This window comes from Onychomys torridus, chromosome 8 (genome assembly GCF_903995425.1).
Source record: "Onychomys torridus chromosome 8, mOncTor1.1, whole genome shotgun sequence".
Taxonomy (NCBI): domain Eukaryota; kingdom Metazoa; phylum Chordata; class Mammalia; order Rodentia; family Cricetidae; genus Onychomys; species Onychomys torridus.
The window spans coordinates 40,259,590-40,285,037 of record NC_050450.1 but is presented as its reverse complement, the minus strand read 5'-3'; the positions used below and the strand labels follow the sequence as shown (position 1 = coordinate 40,285,037).

The 25,448-nt window shown below is 43.9% G+C and overlaps 1 protein-coding gene across 5 annotated transcripts in view; it reads right to left on the bottom strand.

The window, feature by feature from the left end:
* Positions 1 to 2,066: 2,066 nt before the first annotated feature.
* The window catches only part of Cdkl3 (cyclin dependent kinase like 3), an 86,633-nt gene continuing 63,251 nt past the window's right edge, over positions 2,067 to 25,448 (bottom strand). For 3 of the 5 annotated variants that reach the window (XM_036194489.1, XM_036194488.1, XM_036194492.1), the window contains 2 exons: positions 23,466 to 23,575; positions 4,992 to 5,050 (listed from right to left, as the gene is read on the bottom strand). In XM_036194489.1, coding sequence (XP_036050382.1) covers positions 23,507 to 23,575 — 69 coding nt within the window. In that variant the 3' untranslated portion in view covers positions 4,992 to 5,050; positions 23,466 to 23,506. Of the gene's footprint in view, positions 2,244 to 4,338; positions 5,051 to 23,465; positions 23,576 to 25,448 lie in introns of those variants that run through there. The other 2 variants (XR_004945587.1, XM_036194490.1) reach the window with 2 other exon arrangements.

The window sequence follows — 25,448 nt, the reverse complement described above, 5'->3', positions numbered from 1 at the left end:
ACTCACAGAGATCGCCTGGCTCTGCCTCCTGAGTGCTGGGATTAAAGGTAATTGCTACCACTACCCAGCTCTGCAGCTTATTTAATTCCCAAACCTCAGCACTTTCTCTGCAGCACCATCCTCATAGGGTTAGTTTACTCTTTAAATAAATGGCCTGACTGGGCTTAATGATGCTTGCCTTTAATTCAACCACTGGGGAGGCAGAGGCAAGCTGGTCTCTGTGAGTTCGAGGCCAGCCTGGTCTACACAGTGAGTCCCAGGACAGCCAAAGTTAAGTAGTGAGAGTTTGTCCTAAACAAACAGATGAATAAACAAATAGCCTAAGCTGGAGAGGTGGTTTGGTGGTTAAAAGCATGCACTACTTTTTCAGAAGACCCAAATTTAATTTCCAGAACCCACATCAGACAGCTCACAATTGCCTGTAACTCCAGCTCCTAAAGATCTGGACACTGAGGGCACCTGCACATACCCACACACAGAAACACACACACACACACACACACACACACACACACACACATATACATATATATACATGTATACATATACATATGTATATATATCATAAAAAATAAAAATAAAAATAAAGCCCATGTGAAGCTTTTAGCCTGTGGCTGGCACGTCATCTATATGAGCTGTTCTTAACATTATTCTGAGACAGAGTCTCAAAAAACCACAACATACACATCACACACATTCATACCACACATATCCACATACAGTTGTGTCTTTCTGGTTTTTTTGGGTTTTGTTTGTTTTAAGGTGGGGTCTCTCTCTATAGACCAGGCTGGCCTCAAACCAGTAATTGTCCCATCTCAGCCTCTCAAATGCTGGGATGACAGGTATGAGCCACTATGTCCACCTTCCCAGCTTGTGTGTGTGTGTGCGCTTGTGTGTGTGTGCTTGTGTGTGTCTATATACTCAGAGGAAATTGAAAGCTGGGTTTGTACTGTGTAACCTGCTTTATTCATTTATGGATCATGAGCACTGCCTCATGTACTTAGTTACTATGTGACAATCACATTTTTCTTTCTTTTCTTTTCTTTGTTTTGTTTTGTTTTTCGAGACAGGGTTTCTCCGTATAGTTTTGGTGCCTGTCCTGGATCTCGCTCTGTAGACCAGGCTGGCCTTGAACTCACACAGATTCATCTGGCTCTGCCTCCTGAGTGCTGGGATTAAAGGCGTGCGCCACTGCTGCCACCACCACTTGGCTACTATCTGGTTTTCTAATATGTTGATATTCATACAATTCATAATGCATGATCTTGGCCCTTAAATTGCTTCCTGTTTTCATTTCTGTATACAGTGCTGTGGTAAATGTCCTTGCTCATAAGCTTGTGTCCCTGGCTCTATTTCTTCAAGACAGATACCTAGGAGTGGCCATCTCTACTCTGTTATTGTTTTGCTAATATTACGTATGCAGAATTGTATCATAATTCCGGGCTCATGACATACATTCTCATAGTTGACCAGTGGATGGTCCGATCTTATGGATTTAGGCAACAAATTTATTAATTTAATAATGTAATCAGTAACCAGTATTTAAACACAGCCTGTCATCTCCCTCTCCTCCCCCACCCAAGAGCACCATATTGATCTATGTTCATTTCCTTGCTTTTCTTTTTATGTTGTTTCATTGTTTTTATATGTATTCCTAAAGTATAATTTTTTTTTTACAAATAGGGTATCATGTTGTATGTCATTGTTTAGGACTTTTTCTGTGTTTAATATTAACTGACTAACATCCAACTATATCACTGCACATTGCTGTGGGTTATTCACGTTGATGGATACAGAGACATCCAAAGCAAAAATGTCACTCTCCCACGGCTGGCAAACACCATTTCCAAGGCTTTCCTCTTCCACACAGCACATCTGTGGCGTCATCAACATCTCCTTCACTTGCACCAGCCACAGCCCAGACCCTCTGGATACTCATTCCCAGTGTTCATACTTGTATGGCCTGAGAGCCACGCTGCCAGGCCACTCTCCAGACGGAGAGAGCTGTTGCTCCTCCTCCAGGAACAGGATGTGCACCTTCCCACACTCTTCCTAATGACAGGATCATTTCAGCCATTTCGACCATTTCACGGACAAAAGGTGACCTCTCTTGGCTCTGTGGCCATGTCCTGAGTCCTCTTAAAGCTGAGAAGAGGTTTTCGGTTCTAAGGATTGTCTCCAGTCTGATAACAGCAGTGATTTCTGGGCCGCATTTCCCAATGGCTCAGCTGCTTTCCCATGTGCTGAAAGGGGTGATGGAGTTGGAAGGAGGCTGTGAGGGAGCCAGGGTGGGAAACGTGCCCAGCTTACCACAGTGGAAGACTGTCTCCTGGTCCCAGCCCTGCCAGTGTCAGATCACTCCTAATGAAACAGGTATTCTCTCCCCCTACTCCCTATCCTAGGAAAGCCAGTAGAATGCTGCCCTTTGTTCTTGAATTGATAAATTTAAACCTGCTGCTATGCTCTGCAGTAAAAGAACTTTCTATTTTGGGCTTGGTGACATAGCCAAAACCGAGCAAGAACTGCAGGCTGCAGCATGAGTTAATAGCTTTCTTTAGGGGAGAGAGGATCCACCAGCAAAAGAACCTTCAAACGTGTGGCTTCTGCATAGCAACACGCAGCCCATCTGTCTATCTTTCTGCTGACAGATGTATTTCAAGACTAAAAACTAAACACTACTTAACATTCAAAAGAAACTGGGGGATTAATCCTGAACTGACAGCTACCCCCTTCCTGAAAGCATCTCCTGTAGCTAAGGCTGGCCTTGAATTCCTGATCCTCCTGCCTCTACCACCCCAGGCCTGAGATTTACAGGCTTGAGCCACCAGGCTCAGTTTGGATTTCTTAGTCAAATGCAAGAATTTGCTGATGTCCCCTGTGTCCTTTGCACTCAAACTGTCACGGAAGACAGTTCTGTCCTCAGGAGATTCCTAGTCACCAAAAAAATGATGCTAAGTTGAGGAGTGTCAGAGCACTACCCAAGAACAAGTTATTCTCTACTAGTCTGCTTCCATGTGAGAAACCCGCCATAGTTGGGGAGGGGGCTCCAGAAGACTCAGGTACCCAGAAAGGGCATGCTCAGATCTATCCAAGCCTGGCACCAGTTAGCACAAACCCAGGTCTGGAAGAACTGGGCAGCAAAGTGTGAGTCCTCTCACTCTTTCTTGTTAACGTTTCTCTTATGAGAAGTTTCAAGTGTGTCCAGAAGTACAGATGACAATGAGCTCAACTCCATTAGCTACTGTCTGGTTTCAGTGACTACCAACATATGTCAGTCTCATCCCATCCATACTAACCGTCCCCACATATCCATTTTAGAGCAAACAGAGTCCTTGTCACCTTTACACACTTTATATGTACCTGCAGGAAACACTGACTTTTCTCAACAATTACTGTATTGAGGTTGAAAAAACAATGATGTATTAGTGTCATCTAGGGTCAGAGGTCAAACTCATCTGGTGTTTCTTGTTCTTCGCTGACTTCCTGCAATAGTTTGGTCTGACTCAGAGCAAAGCAATGCCATTTGAGCAGCTGGAGTGGGGGAAATCTGTAACTTGTAACTGTAGCACTTTGTAGGTAGAAGCAGGAGGATTAGGGAGTTCAAGGCCATTCATCCTCTGCTATACACAACAAATCCCAGACCAGGGTGGGCTACTTGAGACCTTGTCTCAAACAAACACAAATAAAACAAAAACAAAAATAAAAAAAGAACAGGCCCACAAGATGGCTTAGCTTGGGGACACTTGCTGCCAAGCCCAGGAACTTACTCAATGGAGAGACCCCTGATCTCACACCGGAACACTAACTAACTAAAATGAAAGCACACTAACACCTCTTGCATTTGTGGATGGAGCTCATCGCTAGGCCGAGCAGAGAGCAGGATCCAGTCTTTGTTTATGGTTTTAGTTACTTTTAATTTGTAATTTTTGGGGGCAGCCCTGGCTGTCCTGGAACTCGCTCTATAGACCAGGCTGGACTGGAACTCACTCTGCCTCCCAAGTACTGGGATTAAAGGCTTTCACCACCACTGCCCAACTAGTTTATATTTTTGTTTTAAAGATTTATTTATTTATTATGTATACAAAAGAGGGTGCCAGATGTCATTACAGGTGGTTGTGAGCCACCATGTGGTTGCTAGGAATTGAACTCAGGACCTCTGGAAGAGCAGTCAGTGCTCTTAATCTCTCACCATCTCTGAGCCATCTCTCCAGCTCTAGTTTATAATTTTTAAAGTTTCAATTTGTAACAGCATCCTCCACCCTTGCCTTTGCTTATAATACTATTTTTTGTTTGTTTGTTTTCCTTTTTGAAACTGTCTTACTCTAGCCCAAGCTGGCCTCAAACTCATGAGTAAACTTGCCCCAGCCTCCTGAGTCCTGGGATCCCAGGTATGAGCCACCGTGCTTGGCTAGTCACTCTTTCTTATCGTCCACTCTCTGGTAGGACTGAAAGGTCTTTTGCTTGGCCGGCTAGTTAACAGACTACTCCAGTCTAGCACTATAACGTAACCACCAGTTTATCGCACACACTGGAGCCTATGGGTGGGAATTGAAAGGCGGCACTGTGGGGGTGGCTTCTCTCTGTTCCATGCTTATTTGGGGCCTCCTCTGGGAAGATTTGGAGTCTTCAATGATGTCACAGCTGAGATCTAATGACACCTGAAGGTTTGATGACCCCCGAACAAGGCTGCAGCCAGAGCCCTGACACGGCCATTCCTTATGGCTTAGTTTTCTGACAGCAGGGTGGATTCAAGAGAGTCAGACTTTTTGTTTCGTTTTGATATATTTTATGGGGATCAAAGTATTCCAGCCAATAAGCCAGAGGCTGTATCATTCTCTGTGACCACATCTCAGAGCTTAGTGTCAGTCTTGCTGTGCTCTAGCGGGTAAAAGTCCCAAGCCCTGTCCAGTGGGATGGGTCAAACTCTACCTTTAGAGTAAGTAGCAAGACCCCAGCAGAACGTGGGGGATGACCAAGTGGGAGGTCAGGATGGCCAGTTGAGGTTGCCTCTCTTGCACCAACCAGGAAAGATGTTGTAAACAGAAGAACCCTGGAGGAGGAGAGAAGAGGAAGTCAGGCATATCCCACAGCTGTGCACACTGCACCCTGGACAACTGAGGGGCTGACTGAGCTGAAACTTGGTACCGTGTCCCCATCTCCAAGAGGAACAAGGGTATTCCCCACTTCATGTTAGACACCACAGGACGGCAGGTTCCCAATGGACTGCAGCCGTTAGATGCATGTGTCTTCCTGACACTGGGCAACTATTGAACATAGGTTGTGATGGTGCATATCAGGTCTTTTGTACCTTAAACTAGACCTGCTAGTTAACCATAAAACTTGAAGTTGTATTACTTAAATATTGCTTTAAATTATGGGCTGGAGAGATGGCTCAGTGGTTAAGGGCACCGACTGCTCTTCCAGAGGTCCTGAGTTCAATTCCCAGCAACCACATGGTGGCTCACAACAACTTGTAATGAGATCTGGCGCCCTCTTTTGGCCTGCAGGGACACATGCAGGCAGAATACTGTATACATAATAAATAAATTCAAATCTAAATTATATGTGTGTGCTTGTGCATGAGTGTGTGTGCCCAGAAACCAGAAGAGACCATCATATCCTTGAGAACTAATGTTACAGGAGGTTGCAAGCTATCCAGTGTGGGTGCTGAGAACCGAACCCAGGTTCTCCACAAGAACAACAAGTGCTTTTAGCCTCTGAGCATCTCTCCTGCCCTCAAATATTGTTTTTAAATGGTATGCACTTTTGGATTATAGGTCTTCCACTTGTTATTGCTGTATTATTGGTCTTGTATGCTATAGCACTGTCTCAGAAGTTGAGACAACATGCCCTAACGTCCAGGGACGTTAGACACAAAATATGGACATAGAATTTCTAGAAAACCAAGCCAAATATAACTGAGCATTTTTTTTCCCTTTCCCTTACTAATTTTTTCAGGCCTCATTAATTGTTAGCATAGCTTTTGTATTTGGGATAAATACAAGAATAAGTACTTACAATCTTCTTCTGGGTGTCAGGAAGCTAATAGAAAGTAATTTCCTAGGAGCTGAGAGATAGCTTAATAGTTAAGACAACTGGCTGCTCTGCCAGAGGACCTGGGTCAGATTTCGAGCACTACATGGCAGCTCACAACTGTCTATAATTTTAGTCCCAGGGATTCATCTGGCCTCTGCAGGCACTAGGCATGCATGTGGTGCACAGACATACATGTAGACAAAATACCTATACACATAAATAAGTTATGTAATTTAAAAAATAAATTTCCATGCATTAAAAAGGTGCATTTTTAATTATGTGAATGTGGGGGGGCAGGCTGTGCATGTGTGAATGTAGGTCCCGCAGAGTCCAGAAGAAGGCATCAGATCATCTGAAGCTAGAGTTCCAGGCTGCTGTGAACTGCTCAGCTCAGGTCCTCTGCAAGAACAGTACATGCTCTTAACCACTGAGACATCTCTGCAGCCCAATTTCTAAGCAGAAATTTGATAGAGCAGAATAGCACCATATGCCTCACACCTGACAAGGGCAGGCAAGTACCAAAACACTCCCACAGAAGCTAAAATTCTCTCAATGAAGCCTGCAGTGGTGGCGCATGCCTTGAATCCCAGCACTCGGGAGGCAGAGGCAGGTGGATCTCTGTGAGTTCGAGGCCAGCCTGGTCTACAGAGTGAGATCCAGGACAGCCAGGGCAGCACAGAGAAACCCTGTCTGGAAAAACAAAACAAAACAAAAATTTCTCTCAGTGAGAGTGTCAGAACAGTATGATGACACCAACAGAGGCAGGAGGAACCATCCAGGAGAGGAAGCCTCAAAGGGAGTGGTCTGGGCACTTAATTTTATTTCCTTTTGAAATGTAATGTTTTTCTAACTCATTAAACCTCAGACAGAGAGCATTCATCACATTTTATCAGTTCATAGCACATTATACTGTAATCAGTCCATGCAAGGCTCCTCTCATTTTGTGTATTATTATGTCTGCATGCATACACACATACTAGTATGTGTGTATGCATGAATCTGTGTATGTATGTAGTAGTATGTGCATATGCATGTATTTGCCCCATTCTTTTCTCTGGCCTTCTCTTTCAAGTAATCATTCTAATATACTTGATGTTTCCTGGCTTGTATGTGTCCATGTCAGGTGTGCACTATGGTTGGCATGTATTTTCATTTATATAAACAATACTAAGTTACACATCTCATTCTGTCTTCTTTTTTTCCCCACCCCCTCAATATGTTTTCTAGGCCTGTCCATGTTTCTCTTTGTACATTTCATATATCATCCCAACTGCTGAACAGCCCTCTGTAGTATATACCCGTGATATTTGTCATCTCTGCTTCCCTAGTCATGGGTACCCTAGTGCCTCCAATTTCTCTTCCCAAACCAATGCTGCCAGGAGCAGCCATCTGAGTGACCCATATGAGACCCACATGGGAATCAATCTCTCTCCCCCCCCCCCCCCCCACCCCCGTTTTTCCAGACAGGGTTTCTCTGTGTAGCTTTAGAGCCTGTCCTGGAACTCACTCTGTAGACCAGGTTGGCCTTGAACTCACAAGAGATCCGCTTGCCTCTGCCTCCCGAGTGCTGGGATTAAAGGCGTGCGCCACCACTGCCTGGCTCCCTCTTTTTTTTTTAGTTACATTTTTTCTAACTTATCATTATTATCATGTGTGCATTTGTATGTAGATGTGTGTTCATGTGCATGTGTGCGCATGTGTGCATGTGTGTGTATGTGCGTGCGGACGGTGCACGTGGAGGTCAAAGGACAGCTTTCAGGAGTTGGCTCTGTCCTTCTACTTGGCTGAGGTAGGTTCCATACTCAGGACGCTACAGGTGAAGGCTTCTCCTCATTGGCTCCTTGCTCAAGATACCCTGGGCTGATGCAAAGGACTCAGGGCCAGCACTGCCTCACGTTGTCTTGAAGATGGTGGAGAAACATGGCCCCCCTACCACTGCTGCACTCTCTTGTGTGGACACAGGCAACACGGGAACCACATCTACTGAGCAGCAGCTCCAAGTGGCTTTGCCACGTGTGGAGACCTGGCCCCAAGCCACCATGTTTGCTCCTTGCTAAAATCTTGTGACAGAAACAAATAAGAGTGGTTTCCACCCAAGGACACCAAAGAACAGGCTTCAGCCATCTGGTGAGCTTTTAAAACTGGTCAGGATGGAGATCCAGCAGAAATTCTTATTGACTGTACAGACACATTTAAGCCCTCTTAAAGTAACTGTATGTGGAGGAAATGAAATATCTAGGCATAAAGAAATCTGCTGTTAGTTATTTGATATTTGTATTGATTTGTTTTGGCTTTTTGAGATAAGATTTTACTCTGTGGCCCTGGCTGGCCTGGAACTCAGGATCCCAGTTCTCAGCATATCCAGTGCTAGTATTACAAGTGCCATTTATCCATAGCTTTGTCCCCTCCTTGCAGAGGACCTGAGTTTTGTTCCTAGCACCCACATCAGGCAGATGACAGCAGCCTGACTCCAGCTCCAGGGAATCAACGCCTCCTTCTAGACTACATGGGCACCTGCACTCACATTGAGAAGTCCCACACAGAATCTTTAAACCAATATCCGGGAGAACTGAACACCAGAGAGGACACCTGATGTCCCTACAGTTCCATGAGCTCCTCAGAGTGCACAGATGCGTGTCCACCCAGCACCAGCAGGTCCCCTCCCTTGGGTCAAGCCCTTGGATGAGAAAGTTTTGTGCTGTTGCCTTGCCGACAGCCAGGGACTCCTAGCTCCACATACCAGGCTTCTGAGGTCTTGATGAGTCAGCTATATTTCCTCCTCTACTTCCTTACTACCAGCTCAGTTTCAGCCTGGGACCAGGCAGGGCAGACAGTGTCACTCACTCCCCACAGTGATTCATTTGGTTGTTTCAACAGCTTGCTCGAAAGATAAATTACCTCCAAAACACTATTTGGAAGCCCAAACTAGAGATCATAATTCTCAAAATTTGCCGTTCTAGTAAGCAATCACTTGATCCCCCACAGCCTGTAAGAAAGGCCCCAAGGTTGGGGTTGGCTGTGGTCCTGTACTGTGGAGGAGACCTGGCATGACCTCACGTAAAGTCCCCGTACACTTAAGGACTTTGGATCATGTTTAAGATAATGCTATGACATTAGCTATAGTATTTTCTTCTACAACTTTATGATAAAAGAGGACAAAGAACTGTAGGAATAACTGAATCACCTCTCGCTCCTTTTTCCTCCACCCAAGACCACATTATCCCACCCCTCTTTGGATTTTGGATACAGGGCCTCATGTAGCCCAGCCTGGCCTCGAACTTACTGTGAGGCCTTGAACTTCTGGTCCTCCTGCCTCTGCCTCCCCAGTGTTGGGATGACAGGTCTTTGCCCCCATGCCTATCTATGCTACTAGCTAGTTTATGTCAACTTGACACAAACTAGAGTAATTTGGAAAAAGGAATTTCAATCAAGAAAATGCCCATATCAGAGTGGCCTGTAGGCAAGCCTGTGGTGCCTTTTTTAAATTAACTAGTTTAATGAACAAAGTAAGGCTAAGGTATGGAAATCTCCCAAGGATATAGATAAGAGGTAGATTATTGAATCTACTCTAAAAAATACAGAAATGATAGAATAAAAGGGTAGATTATTGAATCTACTCTGAAGAGAAAAAAAAGAGGACATAGATATAACATAAAAAGGTAGATTATTGAAACTACCTCTAAAAGGCTACTACTAGTTTTAAATAATTTACATTGGATTGGATTTTTGTATATTGTATACAAATTATGTATATTGATACAAATTTGAGATTGACTTTGTTAGAAAATACTGTACATATATTTCTAATCTTGTTCAAGGTATTGTACCTATACAGTTCATTTAACAATGTAATGCAAATTGCTAGTCCTTGAAAGTTATTATTACCAACTAAACAGGATATAAGAAATGCAAATTAATAGTCATTACAATCAAACTTGTAGTCATATTAGGTACGTTTTCAAGGTCAAACAAATATATTTTAGATAAACAAGTCATCTTCAAACACTTCAGAATATGGCATTTAAGATGTTTTAATAACATAAATTCTTCTTTTTTTTAAATGACAATGAGACATGTCTGCTCCTGGTAGCACCAATATACTCCAAAGAAGATGAAGCATCGGAAAAACTCCATATGGAGTTTACTTTCTTGTGGCAAGTTATCCACTGGGCAAGAAAATGGACTGCTGACAGTATGCTCTCAAGTGGACAAGCAGGACACAAAGGAAAGGACTGCCTAACTTTGCCAAGACAAGGTAGGAAGGCCTTTTAGAAAATCCTTCTTCACAGATGAGTCTCTCAGATATACTAGGCCTGTAGGCCAAAGATGGATGCCCCAAACATTGCAGAGGAACCTTGGGTGACTGTCTAGGCAGCCAGCTGTTTCTGTCATTTCTCATAATGTTTTGTAAGTTGCTTGTTTGCACTTCCTGGTTATTTAGGTAATATTGTTTCCTTCTCGGGTCTCTGAGGGTGTTGAAGATTAGATGGTTATAGTTTTCCTTGTTAACAAATTCAGAAAAGAAATTCACTAAAGATGTGTAAAGTATAAAATCGGAAGACATCAAAAGATAGTTTTTGGTTGATAATACAAGTTAGGATAGAAAATAAATTAGGTACAACAATTTGGACTCACCAAAATAGGATAAATAATGGAGTATTTACTCTGAATTTGTCAAATGTTTATGAACTGCACATTGTTAATGTAACTCTTGATTGTATACATTGTATATACTTATTGTACTTATTACATATAGTTTTTCTTATATTAGTTGTAACCTTCTTTTATTATTTTAGACAAAAAAGGGAAATGTAGTGATATATTGTGTACCGTAATAAACTTGCCTGAGGATCAGAGGATAGAGCCAGCCACTAGATTAGACACAGAGGCCAGACAGTGGTGGCACAGACCCTTAATCCTATCATTCAGGAGGCAGAGATCCAGATGGATCTCTGTGAGTTCAAGGCTATGCTGGAAACAGAGACAGGCAGTGGTGGCACACACCTTTAATCCCAGTACTGGGAAGCACACATGCCTTTAATTCCTGGAAGTGATGGCAGGGCGGAGAAAGATATATAAGGCGTGAGGAAACAGGAAGTAAAGCAGTTCAGCTATGACCCTTTCCAGTGAGGACTCAGAGGCTTTCAGTCTGAGGAAATAAGATCAGCTGAGGAGTTGTCGAGGTGAGGCTGGTTGTGGCTTGCTCTGTTTCTCTGATCTTTCAGTTTTCACCCTAGTATCTGGCTGTGGGTTTTTTATTATAAGACCATCTAAGATTTGAACAACAGTAATTAATGTGGGAGGGCCCAGCCCATTGTGGGTGGAGGAACTCCTGGGCTTGGTGGTCCTGGGGTATAAAAGGGTAGGCTAAGCAAGGTGTGAGGAGTAAGCCACTAAGCAGCACTCTTCCATGACCTCTGCATCAGTTCCTGCTTCCATGTTTCTGCCTTGAGTTCCTGGCCTGAGTTTCCTGGAAGATGGACAAGTTGTAGGATGAAATTAACCTTTTTCCCACATTATTTTTGGTCATAGTGTTTATCACAGCAATAGAAACCCTAACTAAGACATTGTCTTTAGATTATTTCTATTTTGCAGGAATTAAAAAAACAAAACAAAACATGCTGTGATCCCCTGATTTCAGAGAGGAGTGCTGTTGGTGTTGGAATGAGCTCAGAGATTTTGGACACTGAACCTAGCACCAGATAATCACCATTTTGAGAATATTAGCTTATATTCTTTGATATCCTGTCTTATGTCTTTTTGAATTTTTTTTAAAGATTCATTTATTTATTATGTATACAGTGTTCTGCCTGCATGTATGTCTGCAGGCCAGAAGAAGGCACCGGATCTCATTACAGATGGTTGTGACCCACCATGTGGTTGCTGGGAGTTGAACTCAGGACCTCTGGAAGAGCAGTCAGTGCTCTTAACCTCTGAGCCATCTCTCCAGCCCCCTGTCTTATCTTTAATATATCATTTTCTAATCCTCCAGACACTATACTATTCAGATAGGGTCATAGGATGAGCGCTGATTAGGTAGAAAGCCCCGTAAAGAACAAGAGGAACCCAAAGTTAAAGAGCTCTGAGCAGACAGGTGGGAGGTGAGGAGAAATGCACATATAACTAGACACCACTCAGTCAGCTTAGGTTAGTCCAGGCTTGACTGAGATGGCTGATGGGCGAAGAGAATGCCACACATGAAGATGAGGTGTTACTGGGCACACGAGTCTCTGGAAACAATCGCCAGTAGTTCTTTTTCTCACAGCACTGCTGTGAGATCCAAGCACAACTAATCCTGCCCTCTACCTAAAGAGTGACCATTGAAAAATTATGTGTATTTTCAAACATGTATAATATGCATATATGCATATATAATTAAACAAATGTAACATGTATAATTTCAAACACCTATAAAGGTCATAATTACTCACTAATTTCTGTAATATTGTGAAGAGTATAATGACTCCATTTCCCCAGGCAAGGCCCTATTATCTGGCTCCACAGTCATCAAACTCAAAGCCATTATTACTTTCTGCATCCTCCGTGACACTCATCCTGGGATATTCTGAAGTAAATCCCATGCATTGGAATCTCACTTGTAAATATTTAATATATGTCTCTAAAACATAAAATTTTGCCAGGCAGTGGTGGTGCATGCCTTTAATCTCAGCCCTGAGGAGGCAGAGCCAGGCAAGTCTCTGAGTTTGAGGCCAGCCTGGTCTACAGAGTGAGATCCAGGACAGCCAGGGATACATAGAGAAACCCTGTCTCAAACAAAACAAAACAAAACCAACAACTCCCTCCATCAAGACAACAACAACAAAAGGATAAAATATAAAATTTCAATCTAGCACTTCTATACTTAAATTAATAGCTCCATAATATCCAGCTATTTTAGTTTTAGGCAGCAAATAAAACACTGGGGAAGGGGCAGCTGTAAAGGGCAGGTCAGACAGCCCTTCTCCCATATGGATGAAACCTACTTCAGACCGCAGAGGTTTTCAAAATTTGTATAGACTTTTCAGGTCCATCATCCCCGTCTAAAACCCACAAATGCCCCAATTTTGCATTTTTGGATGAGCGGTGTTCAACTCTGCCCACATCCCCATAGGTATTAATTTACATGAAGGGCATGTCAGATCTGTTGCTAGGACACCAGGCTGGGTTATGAGGTTTCAGGAAGTCCAATGTGTGTTACGGTCTACACTTGGGGTGGGAAGTCATGGGGACACACTCACCACACAAATATTAGAATGTCTGTCTCTTCATGAGCAATCCCCTTTGTGACACCATGCCATGGTGTCACACGTTACCTCAGAGGGACACACACAGCCCAGGAATGTGAGCAGCACAAAGGGCAAGGGTGTCGCATGCGCATCCAGAACACAGGTGAGAAGCAGCAGTCTGTGAGAGCTTTGCACAGTCCAATTTTGTTGCTTTCTGTCTCCGTGGAACTAGGAACATGCACTTATTTGGCATGTAATAACAGTGCCATTCATGAGGAACAGAAGAAGACAGTCACGCACATAAAGGGTTTTAGTTGTGATACTTGCATGCATGTTCCCCGTACTCCTTGCAAGGATTGGTGAGTGAGCCCTAAGGAATACCACATAAATAAATCTACTCATGAAGCACCTGAACATCCATGTGCAAAAGTTTCTCTAGAACAAATTCCCATTCCTTCTGTTTGTTTTTGAGACATGGTCTCACTAATCCAGGCTTCTCTAGAATTCTCTAGTTATGTAACTCAGGCTGGCCTTGAACTCATGACAATCCTCCTGAGTGCTGGGATTGCAGGAATAGGCCACAACACCTGTCCAAATTCTAGTTTTAAAGTTGTAGAGTGGAGCAGCTAATGGTTTTCATGCTTCCTATCCTGCCCTTCACACCAAGGTGTCTTCCTAATGCACATATCTGGTCCTTCCACTTCATTAATAGGCATCTAATGCTTCCGTTGTCTTCTAAGATTCTCTCACTTCCTTAACACAGCGCCCAAAGTTCTCTGTGATCCCCCCGACTCACAGAAGAGCCCACTGCTCTCTGCCACCTAGCCTCTTGATAAGCAAAGCTTTCACAGCACAGCCATGTTTTCTCACTGAAGTGAACCACTGAATTCATTCCTAAAACAAAGAACAGGGTAGCCCAGTGTTTCAAAGCCACCTTTCATGTCAGACCGGACTGAATCCTGCCTGTGTCTTTCACCAACTGTGTGTCTCTGAGAAAAAAACCACTTGTCTGACACAAATCTCCCCAGCTCTAACCTGGGATAATGGTAAATGATAACACACATCTCAATGAGTTGCCAGGAGGGTTCAGTTGGATCAGGCAGGTACATGCTTAGCCCAACATCCCCACACATAAGCATCCAGCCTACAATAACTCATTGCCTGTGTTAAATCCACCTGCTGCCCAAGCTTCAGCTCAGCTGACTCCTTCTGGAGCCTTTCAGCACCCACAGCCCCCAGAATCTCATGGCTCTTTCATACCTTTCTCTTCCTACTCCCTGCCTCCTTATAAGTATTTATAGACACAACTGCCGTGGAACAGTCTTTGCACACTGTAATATGTATTACTCTCATTGGTTAATAAAGAGCTGACTGGTCTACAGGTGGGCAGGTAGAGACTGGACGAGAAAGCTAGACTAAAAGGATGCTGGGAAGAAGAAGGGCGGAGTCTCAGGAGCTGCCAGCTGGACTCGGAAGCACCAGCATGGAAAGTATAGAGATGAGGTAAATGAGCCACCGGGCAGCACATAGGTTAACAGAAATAGGTTAATTTAGGTTATCAGAGCTAGCTAAAAACAAGCCCAAGCTATTCGCTGAGCTTTCCTAATTAATAAGTCTCCATGTGATTATTTGGGAGTGGCTGGTGGGACAGAGCCGACCAACAATCGAGACAAAAAACTCCGCCTACATACACACTTTACTGAATCCCTGCCCTTTGTTACATGTTATAAGAAAAAAAAGTTGAGGAAACTTTGATCCTTAACTATAGAAAATCTAATTAGCAGAGGGACACCAGCAACTTGGGCACAATTCACCGGTTTGCTGAATGAAGCGGTGGCTCACTGTCGTCTCTGTGACATTTAGTTGACACAATCTCAGTCAGTGCTAAATTTCAAATAGGGACTGTTTCTCCTCCTATCAGGCAGAGTTTATTCCCCAAACCAGTGAATTATAGTTGACCAAAGAAAAGCTCCATGAGCTGTCAAGGGAAAAGCAACATCAGTGTTGTCAGGTTCAAAGGATACCATCAACTCTGACTTTCCCATTCCCAAAGCTTCACACAAGAAAGACACAAGTGTTGGAGTTACAACGCAGCAGAGGGCTAAAATCACTACCGGCCTCCCTTGCTGATGATACAGTTGTAATGTGTTTTCTTGGTGTATACATGACACTGAGAACAGGCGGTGTCATCTACACAGCTATGCTGCACCTCACACCCCCATCCATATCCTGTCTATAGACAGTCAAAGTTACGAGGTAAAGGGTTAGGTTGGGCTTCAGCTACAGCATGCCAGCAATTCTACCTGCTGCAGGAGTCCTGTACCTTACATTACATGATGCCCTGTCGCCACCAGGTGCTCAGAGTCATCAAGACTTCGAGCAAGGTTGTTGAAGCTTCGCCTCACCCAAATACCAGAAGATGACACCCACAACGCCTACCACAAGAGGAAGCAATGCACCTGGGCAGCATATTTTGACCGTGTGAACCGAGTGCATGTCATCAAAGTGACATCTCATCAAGTGACTTCCCTGGGCTGGCAGAGAAGAAGTAGCTTGCCTGCTGGGCACAGCTGCCCACTCTTCCTGCCACTGCCTCCATGCCAGGCTGGTTGGCCACTGTGGCCCAGGGGGAGGGTCTGCCTGGTTGCTCCACTCCATCTACAGATGTCTAGCTTTGCCAGGAACTATGGGAGAGGAGGCTTTAGCCAACTATGGCCAGTTCTGTTTCTGAACATAGTATGTTTCTAAAACATGGAAGTCAAACAATGAGCTCTTATAAGGACCGGTCATTCTCAGAAAGCTAGACTCACTGGGGAGCACCACACATCTCACATTCCAACCATAATCAAACAATGGCCAGCTTTCCTTCATTCGCTCCCTCCTTCCCCACTTCCTTCCTTCCCTCCCCTCTCCCTCCTCCCCTCTCTCCTCTCCTCTCCTCTGCTCCTCCTCCTCCTCCTCTCTCCTCTCCCCCTCTCCCTCCCCCCACTTTCTTTCAAATAGCACAGTCTGGCCTAGAACTAAGTACCGAAGGGTGACTTTGATTCTCCTGCCCAGTGCTGGGATTACAGGTGTGGTCACCATGCCCAGTTTATTGGGTGCTGCAAGTCAATCCCAGGGTTTCATGCACGCTAGTCAAGCACTCTACCAACTGAGCCACATCCACAGCCTCAAACCATGTATTTCCCATGTTTTTAGATTGCTTTCATTTTATTATACTTAGCAGTGGAATATGTAAAGAATGGCATGTGACCAAGAATTCAGCTGAGACTCCAGGCGCCTTGCTGTGGATAGAATGACGTTGCTGTGGACACCGCTTCTAGCTGTACCTGTAGTGGCCTTGTCTCTTCCTGTTCATTTCTGTTTTTTCAAACAAGAGAAAAAAAAATCAAACTGCCACTAAACATCACAGTGCTTACAGTGGGATCAAATTAGCAAGATTGTATCATGGCCTGGCAGAGGATGCCCCATTACAACAGCCCAGATGGTAGGTGAGAACCTGACCAGCCCCCTGATGGGTAAACAGAGAGGAGCCTCCTCACAGTTACCAAATTTAAACGGTTGAGAGATGAGGCTGCCTGTTCTGTTAAAACACCTCTGCGCAGCACTCACGGGCTGCAATTCACTCTCAGTGCGTTATCTCATTTGCTCAGCACCTCAGTCTTCTCAGCCCACACCCTTAGTTTTGTGGAAAAGCAAGAAGGGCAAGCCTGTGCAATCAGTATTTGTTTAGCATAAATCATTAGTAAACAAGTATCGTTTGTCCACTTGATAAGTAACTACGGAGACATTTGAAGAGATGGGAATGAGACAGTCTATTAAAGGGGCCTTTTTACAAGACCCAAGCAGGAAAACCAAACCACGGTATCTGACATGCATCCCATCAAGATGTACAAAGCAGGCATCTGTGGAAAGAGCTGTTTTGTGAAGTGTGGAATCACAACCTACCCCATGGGATGAACCAGCTACTTTGTGCTTACAGTGACATCTTCAGCCTCAGATATGTTCAACGGAACCTCACTCATTCCAACAGATGTCAAACATGACACATGAGAAACTTGGAAACTTAAACGCTGACTAGAGTTTTGATGGTTTAAAACAATTTGTTGTTGGGATAAGCAATTACATGTTTTTAAAGACACACTTAACTTTTAGAGATACATTTCAAAATATTTAGTGAAGCTGGGCGGTGGTGGCGCACGCCTGTAATCCCAGCACTTGGGAGGCAGAGCCAGGTGGATCTCTGTGAGTTCAAGGCCAGCCTGGGCTACAGAGTGAGTTCCAGGAAAAATGTGCAAAGCTACAGAGAAACCCTGTCTCGAAAAACAAAACAAAACAAAGTTAGTGAAGAACTATATGATACCTAGGATGTGCCTCAAAATAATACAGAGAGAAGGAAATGCCTGAGAGAATAAAGGAGACAAAAACTGACCGTGTGTGGAAAATCGTTAAAGCAACATGGTGAAGGAGTGGGCTACCTCCCTGAGGTAGGGCCCCTGAGATCCCCCAAAGCAATACAGAAATTTGCTACTGCTGTTGGCTGACCATCAGAACTAGATGATAAGACTCTACATGCTTTGGTCACAGAACTTAAGAGAAATTCAACTAGAGTGGGCCGGAAGCTTCCTCTTTGCTGGCTCGGGTGCCAGAAGGTGCTATGCACACTGCTGGGGAGGACTGTCACCAACGGCCTAATCAGCTGTGGGCCCTGCGTGCAAAGCTACTACGCAGCCAGGCAAGGTGAGCTCACGGGCGCAATAGCGCTAAGTCTGTTCCGGGATAATCAAGTGCTTTCTGACCGGACTTGAGGCCCACTCCACAGGACTAATTCACACCTGGTGTTGTAAATCCAGCCCAAATCCCATAGCTGGGGAGGTCTCAGGCTCCAGTGGGGAAGTGCCGATAGTTGTTTTTTCTAAGTGGACATGATATGCCTTCTACATAGCTATGTTTATGCCTGCACGATAATGCTCCTGTCAGCTTTGTGCAGAGAAGCTTTTTTCTGTCCCTGTAGTCAGCAGTGTCTGCAGAGGCTCACAACTGGTCCAAAGCATGGAGAATAAAGGGATATTGAGTGGTGAGCCCTACAGGGGACACCAATGTCACCCCTTCGAAAGCTAAGGAGACACTGTGGAAGGAGGGTGGAAACAGTGGAAGGAAGCGCTTTGCAGCCGGCCATGCTGCTGCACTCTTGAGCTCACAGTAGGTGTGACTGTCTGCACAAGGGCTGCTGCACAGGACGGGACCTGTCCACACCCGTCACGGGAGGGGGAAGGTTCACAGGGCCCTACCATTTCCGATTCCTGAAGATGTTATATGCCGGTAATGGTGGATGGGGAAAGAAACATTTCCTCAGTGGTGTGTCCACTAGTAAGGTGCACGTTCTCCTTCCTATCAACAACCCTAACAGAATTTACCAGATCACACATGCACACACAAAGACATGGAAATAGAAGGGGGCTAGTGGGCAAGAGGGAGGCAATTATCAGGCATGGATAACAGGGGTGACTATGATAGAAACACATTATGTATACATATGAAGATGTTTCAGTGAAATCCATTATTACATGTAATGAACAGATGTAAGTAAAACATTCTTAAAAGCTTTGTGGTAAGTACTTGGGATGGGTCATTATGAGATTCTATTTTCTTCAGCATGTACCCATAGTACCCATAGTAAAAAGTTTTTAAAATCTTGGATGATTGGATGCATAAATTAAAACTGGACACAAACAATCCTGTCATATTCCATCACTCTCTCTCTCTCTGTCATACACACACACACACACACACACACACACACACACACACACACACAGAGAGAGAGAGAGAGAGAGAGAGAGAGAGAGAGAGAGAGAGAGAGAGTTGCAAATGTACCACATTATACCATTATTAAAATGCCAGGCTGGTCTAAAGAGCGAGTTCCAGGACAGCCAGGTCTACACAGAGAAACTCTGTCTTGAAAAAAACAAAAACAAAAAAGCTACACACAGCAGCTTGGTGCTTAAAAGCACTGCTCTTCTTGCAGAGGACCTGGTTTCAGCTGGAAGCCCCACACTGGGTGCCTCACAACCACTTGTAACAGCGGTTCCAGGTGACCTAATGCCCTCTTCTGTCTACCCTGAGCTTCCCTATGCACATACACAGATACACACAATTAAAAATAAGATGACAACAAAGATGCCAAACAACACAACCTATGTAAGTTTTCGCAGGCACATGCATATACAGGTAGTCTTAGACCCAAACACAGGGATGCTGCCCAGTCCCAGTTCCAGCCAGTCAGGGCTTCACAGTGAGACCCTGGTTCAATAAAATTTAGTTAAAATGCATTTAACTTAGACACATGACATCGTAATATGACTTGCTTTTGTTTTTTATTTATTTTTACTTTAAAACCTTTATTGCATTTTACTTATTGTGTGTGTGTGCACATTCCACAGTCCACATATGAAGGTCACAGGACAACTCAGAGTCAGTTCTTTCCTCCTATATGGGTCCCAGAGATTGAACTAAGGTTGTCAGGGTTGGTGGCAAATCCCATGTTGCTGCCCCAGAGCATATCGTTACATTTTTATGTATATGAGTGTTTCCTTGAATGTGTGTCTGTGCACCACGTGCACGCCTGCTACCTGTGGAGGTCCGAAGAGGGTGCTGGGTCCCCCAGGGCTTTCAAGGAATACTTTTTCTTTTTAATAAAATAGTGTGTGTGTGTGTGTGTGTGTGTGTGTGTGTGTGTGAGAGAGAGAGAGAGAGAGAGAGAGAGACAGAGAGAGAGACAGAGAGACAAAGAGACAGAGAGACAGACAAATACAGAGACAGAGAGAAACAGAGAGAGAAGACACACACAGAGGAGAGAGAGAGAGAGAGAGAGCGAGAGCGAGCGCATGTGGGCACTAGGAATCAAACCTGGTCCTTTGAAAAAGCAGGTGTCACCCGCTGAGCCATCACTCCACCACTCCAGCTCACTAGATTTTTTTTTTTTTTTTGAGATAGTGTATCTCTGTGTAGCCCCTCGAACTCACAGACATCTTTCTGCCTCTGCCTCTTAAGTGCTGGGATTAAAGATGTGTGCCACCACTGCCTGGATCCCCTAGATTAAATATTTTACACTGATTTATACAAGCCCATTTCTTTGCAAGTATAATACATTTTTGATGAGCTACTCTGCTATCCTCAACTTTGACATAGCTCCCCTTTCTCATAACTACATTTTTATGAAAAATATAAGCTCTATGCATGTGAATAGCTGTCATTGCAGTTGATTTTCACGGTGTAGAAATAACCATTCATTAATATATTTGTTGATGGGCTGTTGCAACATTTACAAATGTTGCTGTAATAAACGCTGCTGGGAACATCATCATACTCTTTGGAAGCCGGTGTGCAAGGCTTTTTTTAAGGTAGACCGGGCTTCAGCATTCGATGCCAGGTTGGTTTCCACACGCCACTCCCACCAGCAGCGCACTGTTTCCAGCTGCTCTGTGAAATCCTTCACTGGCACTGTGTGCCAATGACTAGTCCTTGCCAAGTGGGTGCGAATGAAAAGTGGAATCCGCGATTTTCATATCTACTTTTCTGCTTTCTAATAAAGTCCTTTCTTGGTATTTAGCCATTCATCTTCTTCTATTATCTGAGGTGTTTTTGTTTTTTAAAGAAAGGGTCTCCTATTGTAGCCCTTAACTGAACTTGCTGTGTAGTCCAGGCTGGCCTGGAACTTGGAAATCTGCCTGCTTTTGCCATTGAGTACTCTGATGGTCACCGTGCCCAGCTGATCAACTCCCCCTTTCTGCTGTTTTGTTAGAGATTTGAGGAGTTCACTGTACTCTAGAGATTAATGTGTTAACTCTAAGTTTCAAGTAGTGACTTTTCCATTCTTTCTATGGATCTGCAATGAAGAAGAACCATCTACTTAAAGTTTTTGGAGATCTTTTTAAGTGTAGATGTGTTTGGTCAGCCTTGTTGGCCTGTGAACCACTTTCCTGCAGTGCTGAACAGGCCAGGAGTGAAGGCTGGATCCTCCGGGACTGGAGGGAGACATTTGAGAGCTACCATTCAGACGCAGGGAATTGAACCCCAACCAGTGTTTCTAACAGCTGGGCCCAGAGATAACCATAACAATTTTTTGTTTGGTTGTTTTTTGTTTTTGTTTTTGTTTTGAGACACTTTTTTGTTTGGTTGGTTTGTTGGTTGGTTCTGGGTTTTCTGTTGTTGTTGTTTTTCTGTTTTTTAAAATTTGTTTTTCAAGATAGGTTTTCTCTGTGTAGCCCTCAATGTCCTGGAACTTGCTTCATAGGCCAGACTGGCCTTGAACCCCCGAGATCTGCCTGCTTCTGCCTCCTGAGTGCTGGGATTAAAGGTGTGCTCCACCACCACCAGTAGATGACTAGAAATTTTAACAGTTCAATTTGCCCATCATTTCCTCCCTTTTAAGAAATATGGATCTACCTCAAAGCATTGAATGTATTTTAAGACCAGTTAAATGACTCAGCAGGTAAAGTCACTCCCTCAGCAAGCCTGACTGACTGCTTGAGTTTGACCTGGAGCCCATCATGGAAGGGCACTCTTGAAAGTTCTCGCTCTGACCTACACACACACACACACACACACACACACAAATGCATACTCTCACACACACTGACTTTCTCCCTCTCCCTCCCCCCCCTTTCTCTCTCTCTCTCTCTCTCTCTCTCTCTCTCTCTCTCTCTCTCTCTCTCACACACACACACACACACACACACACACACACACACACACACCATCTAGATTTTCATTTTACAGTTTTCAGGTTTCTCCATTCACAATTCTTGATACGTACTTGGTGTTTCTAAGGAGGAAAGAGCCCAGTTCCTCTGTCTTTTTACCATAATCCAATCCCACTTTTAAGGGTGTGGCATCTTCCCAGTGATCTGGATTATCCATGGCTAAGTTTCTGAGCACGAATGGGCCTGTTCTCTCTTCATCAGTTTCACTGGCTCATTTTTCTACCCTTTCATCACTTCAGCAATGTCTTAATTACAACTTCAAAACTGTCTTCAGTCTAGTTAGACAAGTTCTTCTACTCTGGTTTTTATGAGATGCTGGCAGCTCTCAGTCCTTGGCTGTTCTGTATGAGTTCTAAAATAGTCCAGATCCCCACACAAACTGCTGGGTTTTATTAACATGCCCTGTGAGATGCTGACACCTTTTTGACATTGAGTTCCTATTGAAGAAGGAAGGAGGATGCTCAAGGAACCCTTCTCTTCTTGCTGATCCCTTGATAGATGTCCCGTATTTCAGTGGGTTTCAGTGTAGATCCCTTTTCAGATTCATGAGCTTTCTTTTTTTTCTTTTAACCAGAAATAGATATTGAACTACTTTTTCCTGCAGTGATTAATATAAATGTGCCTTTCCTTCCCTCCTCCCCTCTTCTTCCCTCCCTCCCTTCCTCTCTTAGGATTGGGTCTTTTGTAGCCCAGGCAGGCCTGAAAGTGGCCAAGGACGACCTTGAACTTCTGATCCTCCTGCTTCTACCTCCTGAGTGCTCGGGTGATGGTGTATATCCTGGGCTTATGGAGTGTTGGGCATCCAAACGCCAAGGCCTCATGCATGTCAGGCAAGCATTCCACTGAGTCATAACCCTAGTCCTGGATTTCTCTTCAGTCTTTCCTTAACAGTGATGGTCTTCTCGGGAGGCAGAGGCAGCCGGAGCTCTGTGAGTTTGAGGCCAGCCTAAGCTACAGAGTGAGTTCCAGGAAAGGCGCCAAAGCTACACAGAGAAACCCTGTCTCAAAAAAAACAAACAAACAAACAAACAAACAAACAAACAAACAGACAAAACAAAGTCATGACCTTGATCTTTGAGTGTTACAGGCCACCATCATTACCCCTGATACTTTCTCATATTTAGAGTCAAGTCACTTACTTTGTGGCAAGAACACCAGGGAAATACTGCTATAATGCTGCTCTCCTTGCTGCACATTGTCCAATGTTTTATCATGTTTTATTTTTATTTACATGTATGTCTATTGTGCCCTCATGCATGATGAGGGGTCACAGGTACACTCAGGTCCTCTGCAAGAGGAGAGTTCTTAACCAATGGGCATCTCTTAAGCCCTTAGTTTACCCTTTTCTAAGCATGCTCACTTTGATAAAGTTACAGATGCCTTCTCACATTGCCTCTGCACAAATCACCCATTTGTGAATGGATTCATAGATACTCACTGTTATGCGAGAGCCAGTCTACTCCAGTCTTGTAACTGTGATTATTTTAGTGCCCCACATTTGGCTATTGGGAGCTCCTGCTGGTTGGCTTCTGTGTCCTTTTGATATGCCTGCATAATTTATTTAGTTACTCATGCTTTCTGGCACAAAACATTTCCACTATATCTAATAAAAACATGACTTCATTCCATAATACATTTGCCCAACCCTTTCCTAGAACACACATGCAATTTCAGAACTACTAACACATACGGATGTGGAACAAATTTACAAAGTAGAGTACAACAGTTGCACACTATTCTTTTTGTTTTTAGCCTTACAGTATCTAGGCAACATTTTCTTTTCCAAACTCACTTAGATTAGTCTCTTTTGGGCCAGCTAAATAGCATGGTGGGTAAAGGCACTGCCAAGCCTGATGACCTGTGTGCCATCCCCAGGACCCATATTGTGGAAGGAGAGAACTGGCTCCTGCCAGTGGTCCTCTGACCTCCACATCATTGTTGTGACATGGGCATCTCCACAACACATACACATGTGCACACTCAAAGTAAGATAAAATGTTGTCCTCTGACCTCCACATCAATGTTGTGACATGGGCATCTCCACAACACATACACATGTGCACACTCAAAGTAAGATAAAATGTTGTCCTCTGATCTCCTCATGTGCAGGCACATGCATGTGCACACACACACACATGCACAAAATATATTAGAGTATAATAAATGAAAAAGATTGGCCTTTTTTTTTCTCAGCATGGCCATGTTAGTCAATAATATGGTTAATTTGTTAGTACTGTTATTCTGTGTAGAGTCCTTTCCTACCACACAAATACACACAGACCTGTTGCAAATCAGTTCAGCAGGAGAACAGTCTGTGTGTTGTGTGTGCTGTTCACATGTATGTGCATGTACACACACAGACTGGATGTCTCTCTCAATCACTTTCCACCGTATTCTCCTTAGATATGCTCTCCCTGGGCCCACAGATCCACATTTTTTTAAAAATGAAGGTTAAAATAAAGATATGTAAGTGGTCACCAAGGTATGGTACCTGCACAACATGGATGATGTTTAGGAAGATAAACACATTTCAAAACCACAGTGAGCGTGAGCGCCCTCACCCATTCACAGCCACCACCATCAGAGGAGCAAACCACAGTGAGCACCCTCACCCATTCACAGCTACCATCAGAGGAGCAAACAATAGCCAGTGCTGGTGAGGAAGCAGGGACACAGATATAAAGGTGTTCAGAAAAACATAACTTGAACGTATTTGTTATCAGAGTAGGGAGAGGAATGGGTGAAGAAGTTCTAAGCCATTTCACTGTGCCTGAAGAATAGAAATGCAATTTATATTAAGCCTTGGTAAATCAAAGACACAATGAAGAGGGACAGCTCCACAAGGAGAGAAGACAAGTCTCAATTTCATGCACCTAGTATGAAAGCCTTAATGAAGCTTTAAAAGAAACGGGGATGGCAAGATGGATCAGTAGAGAAAGGTGCTTGCCACCAAGCCTAATGGCCCAAGTTCAATCCCCAGGACCCACATAGTGGAAGGGGAACACGAACTCGCACAAGCTGTCCTCTGATCTCCATATGCACACAGACACAACATAAAAAATTAAAGATGTGAAAAAAGTTTTAGAAGAAACAGATAAGCCCACAATCACACTTGGGATTTTTAACATACAGCCCTGAAAACCGTTAGAGTAAGCACATGTCAAATGACCAAAAGTGTCATAGAGCCCGGAAGAAGGCAATTCCACTCTTGTCGAATGGGTACTGCACCCAGAATGCATGAGTTTTTCAAGTTTAGGTTCAAGCACTCACTGTATATGGTATTTAAACCAAATAAAATACATTTCAAAGGATAAAAATACTCCAGATCAGAGTCTCTGACCATGCTCTAATTATAAATATCAGCTTCAAATGTTCCTATGTGCCTGAAAATTGGGAAATGAATCTCCAAATAACACATGAT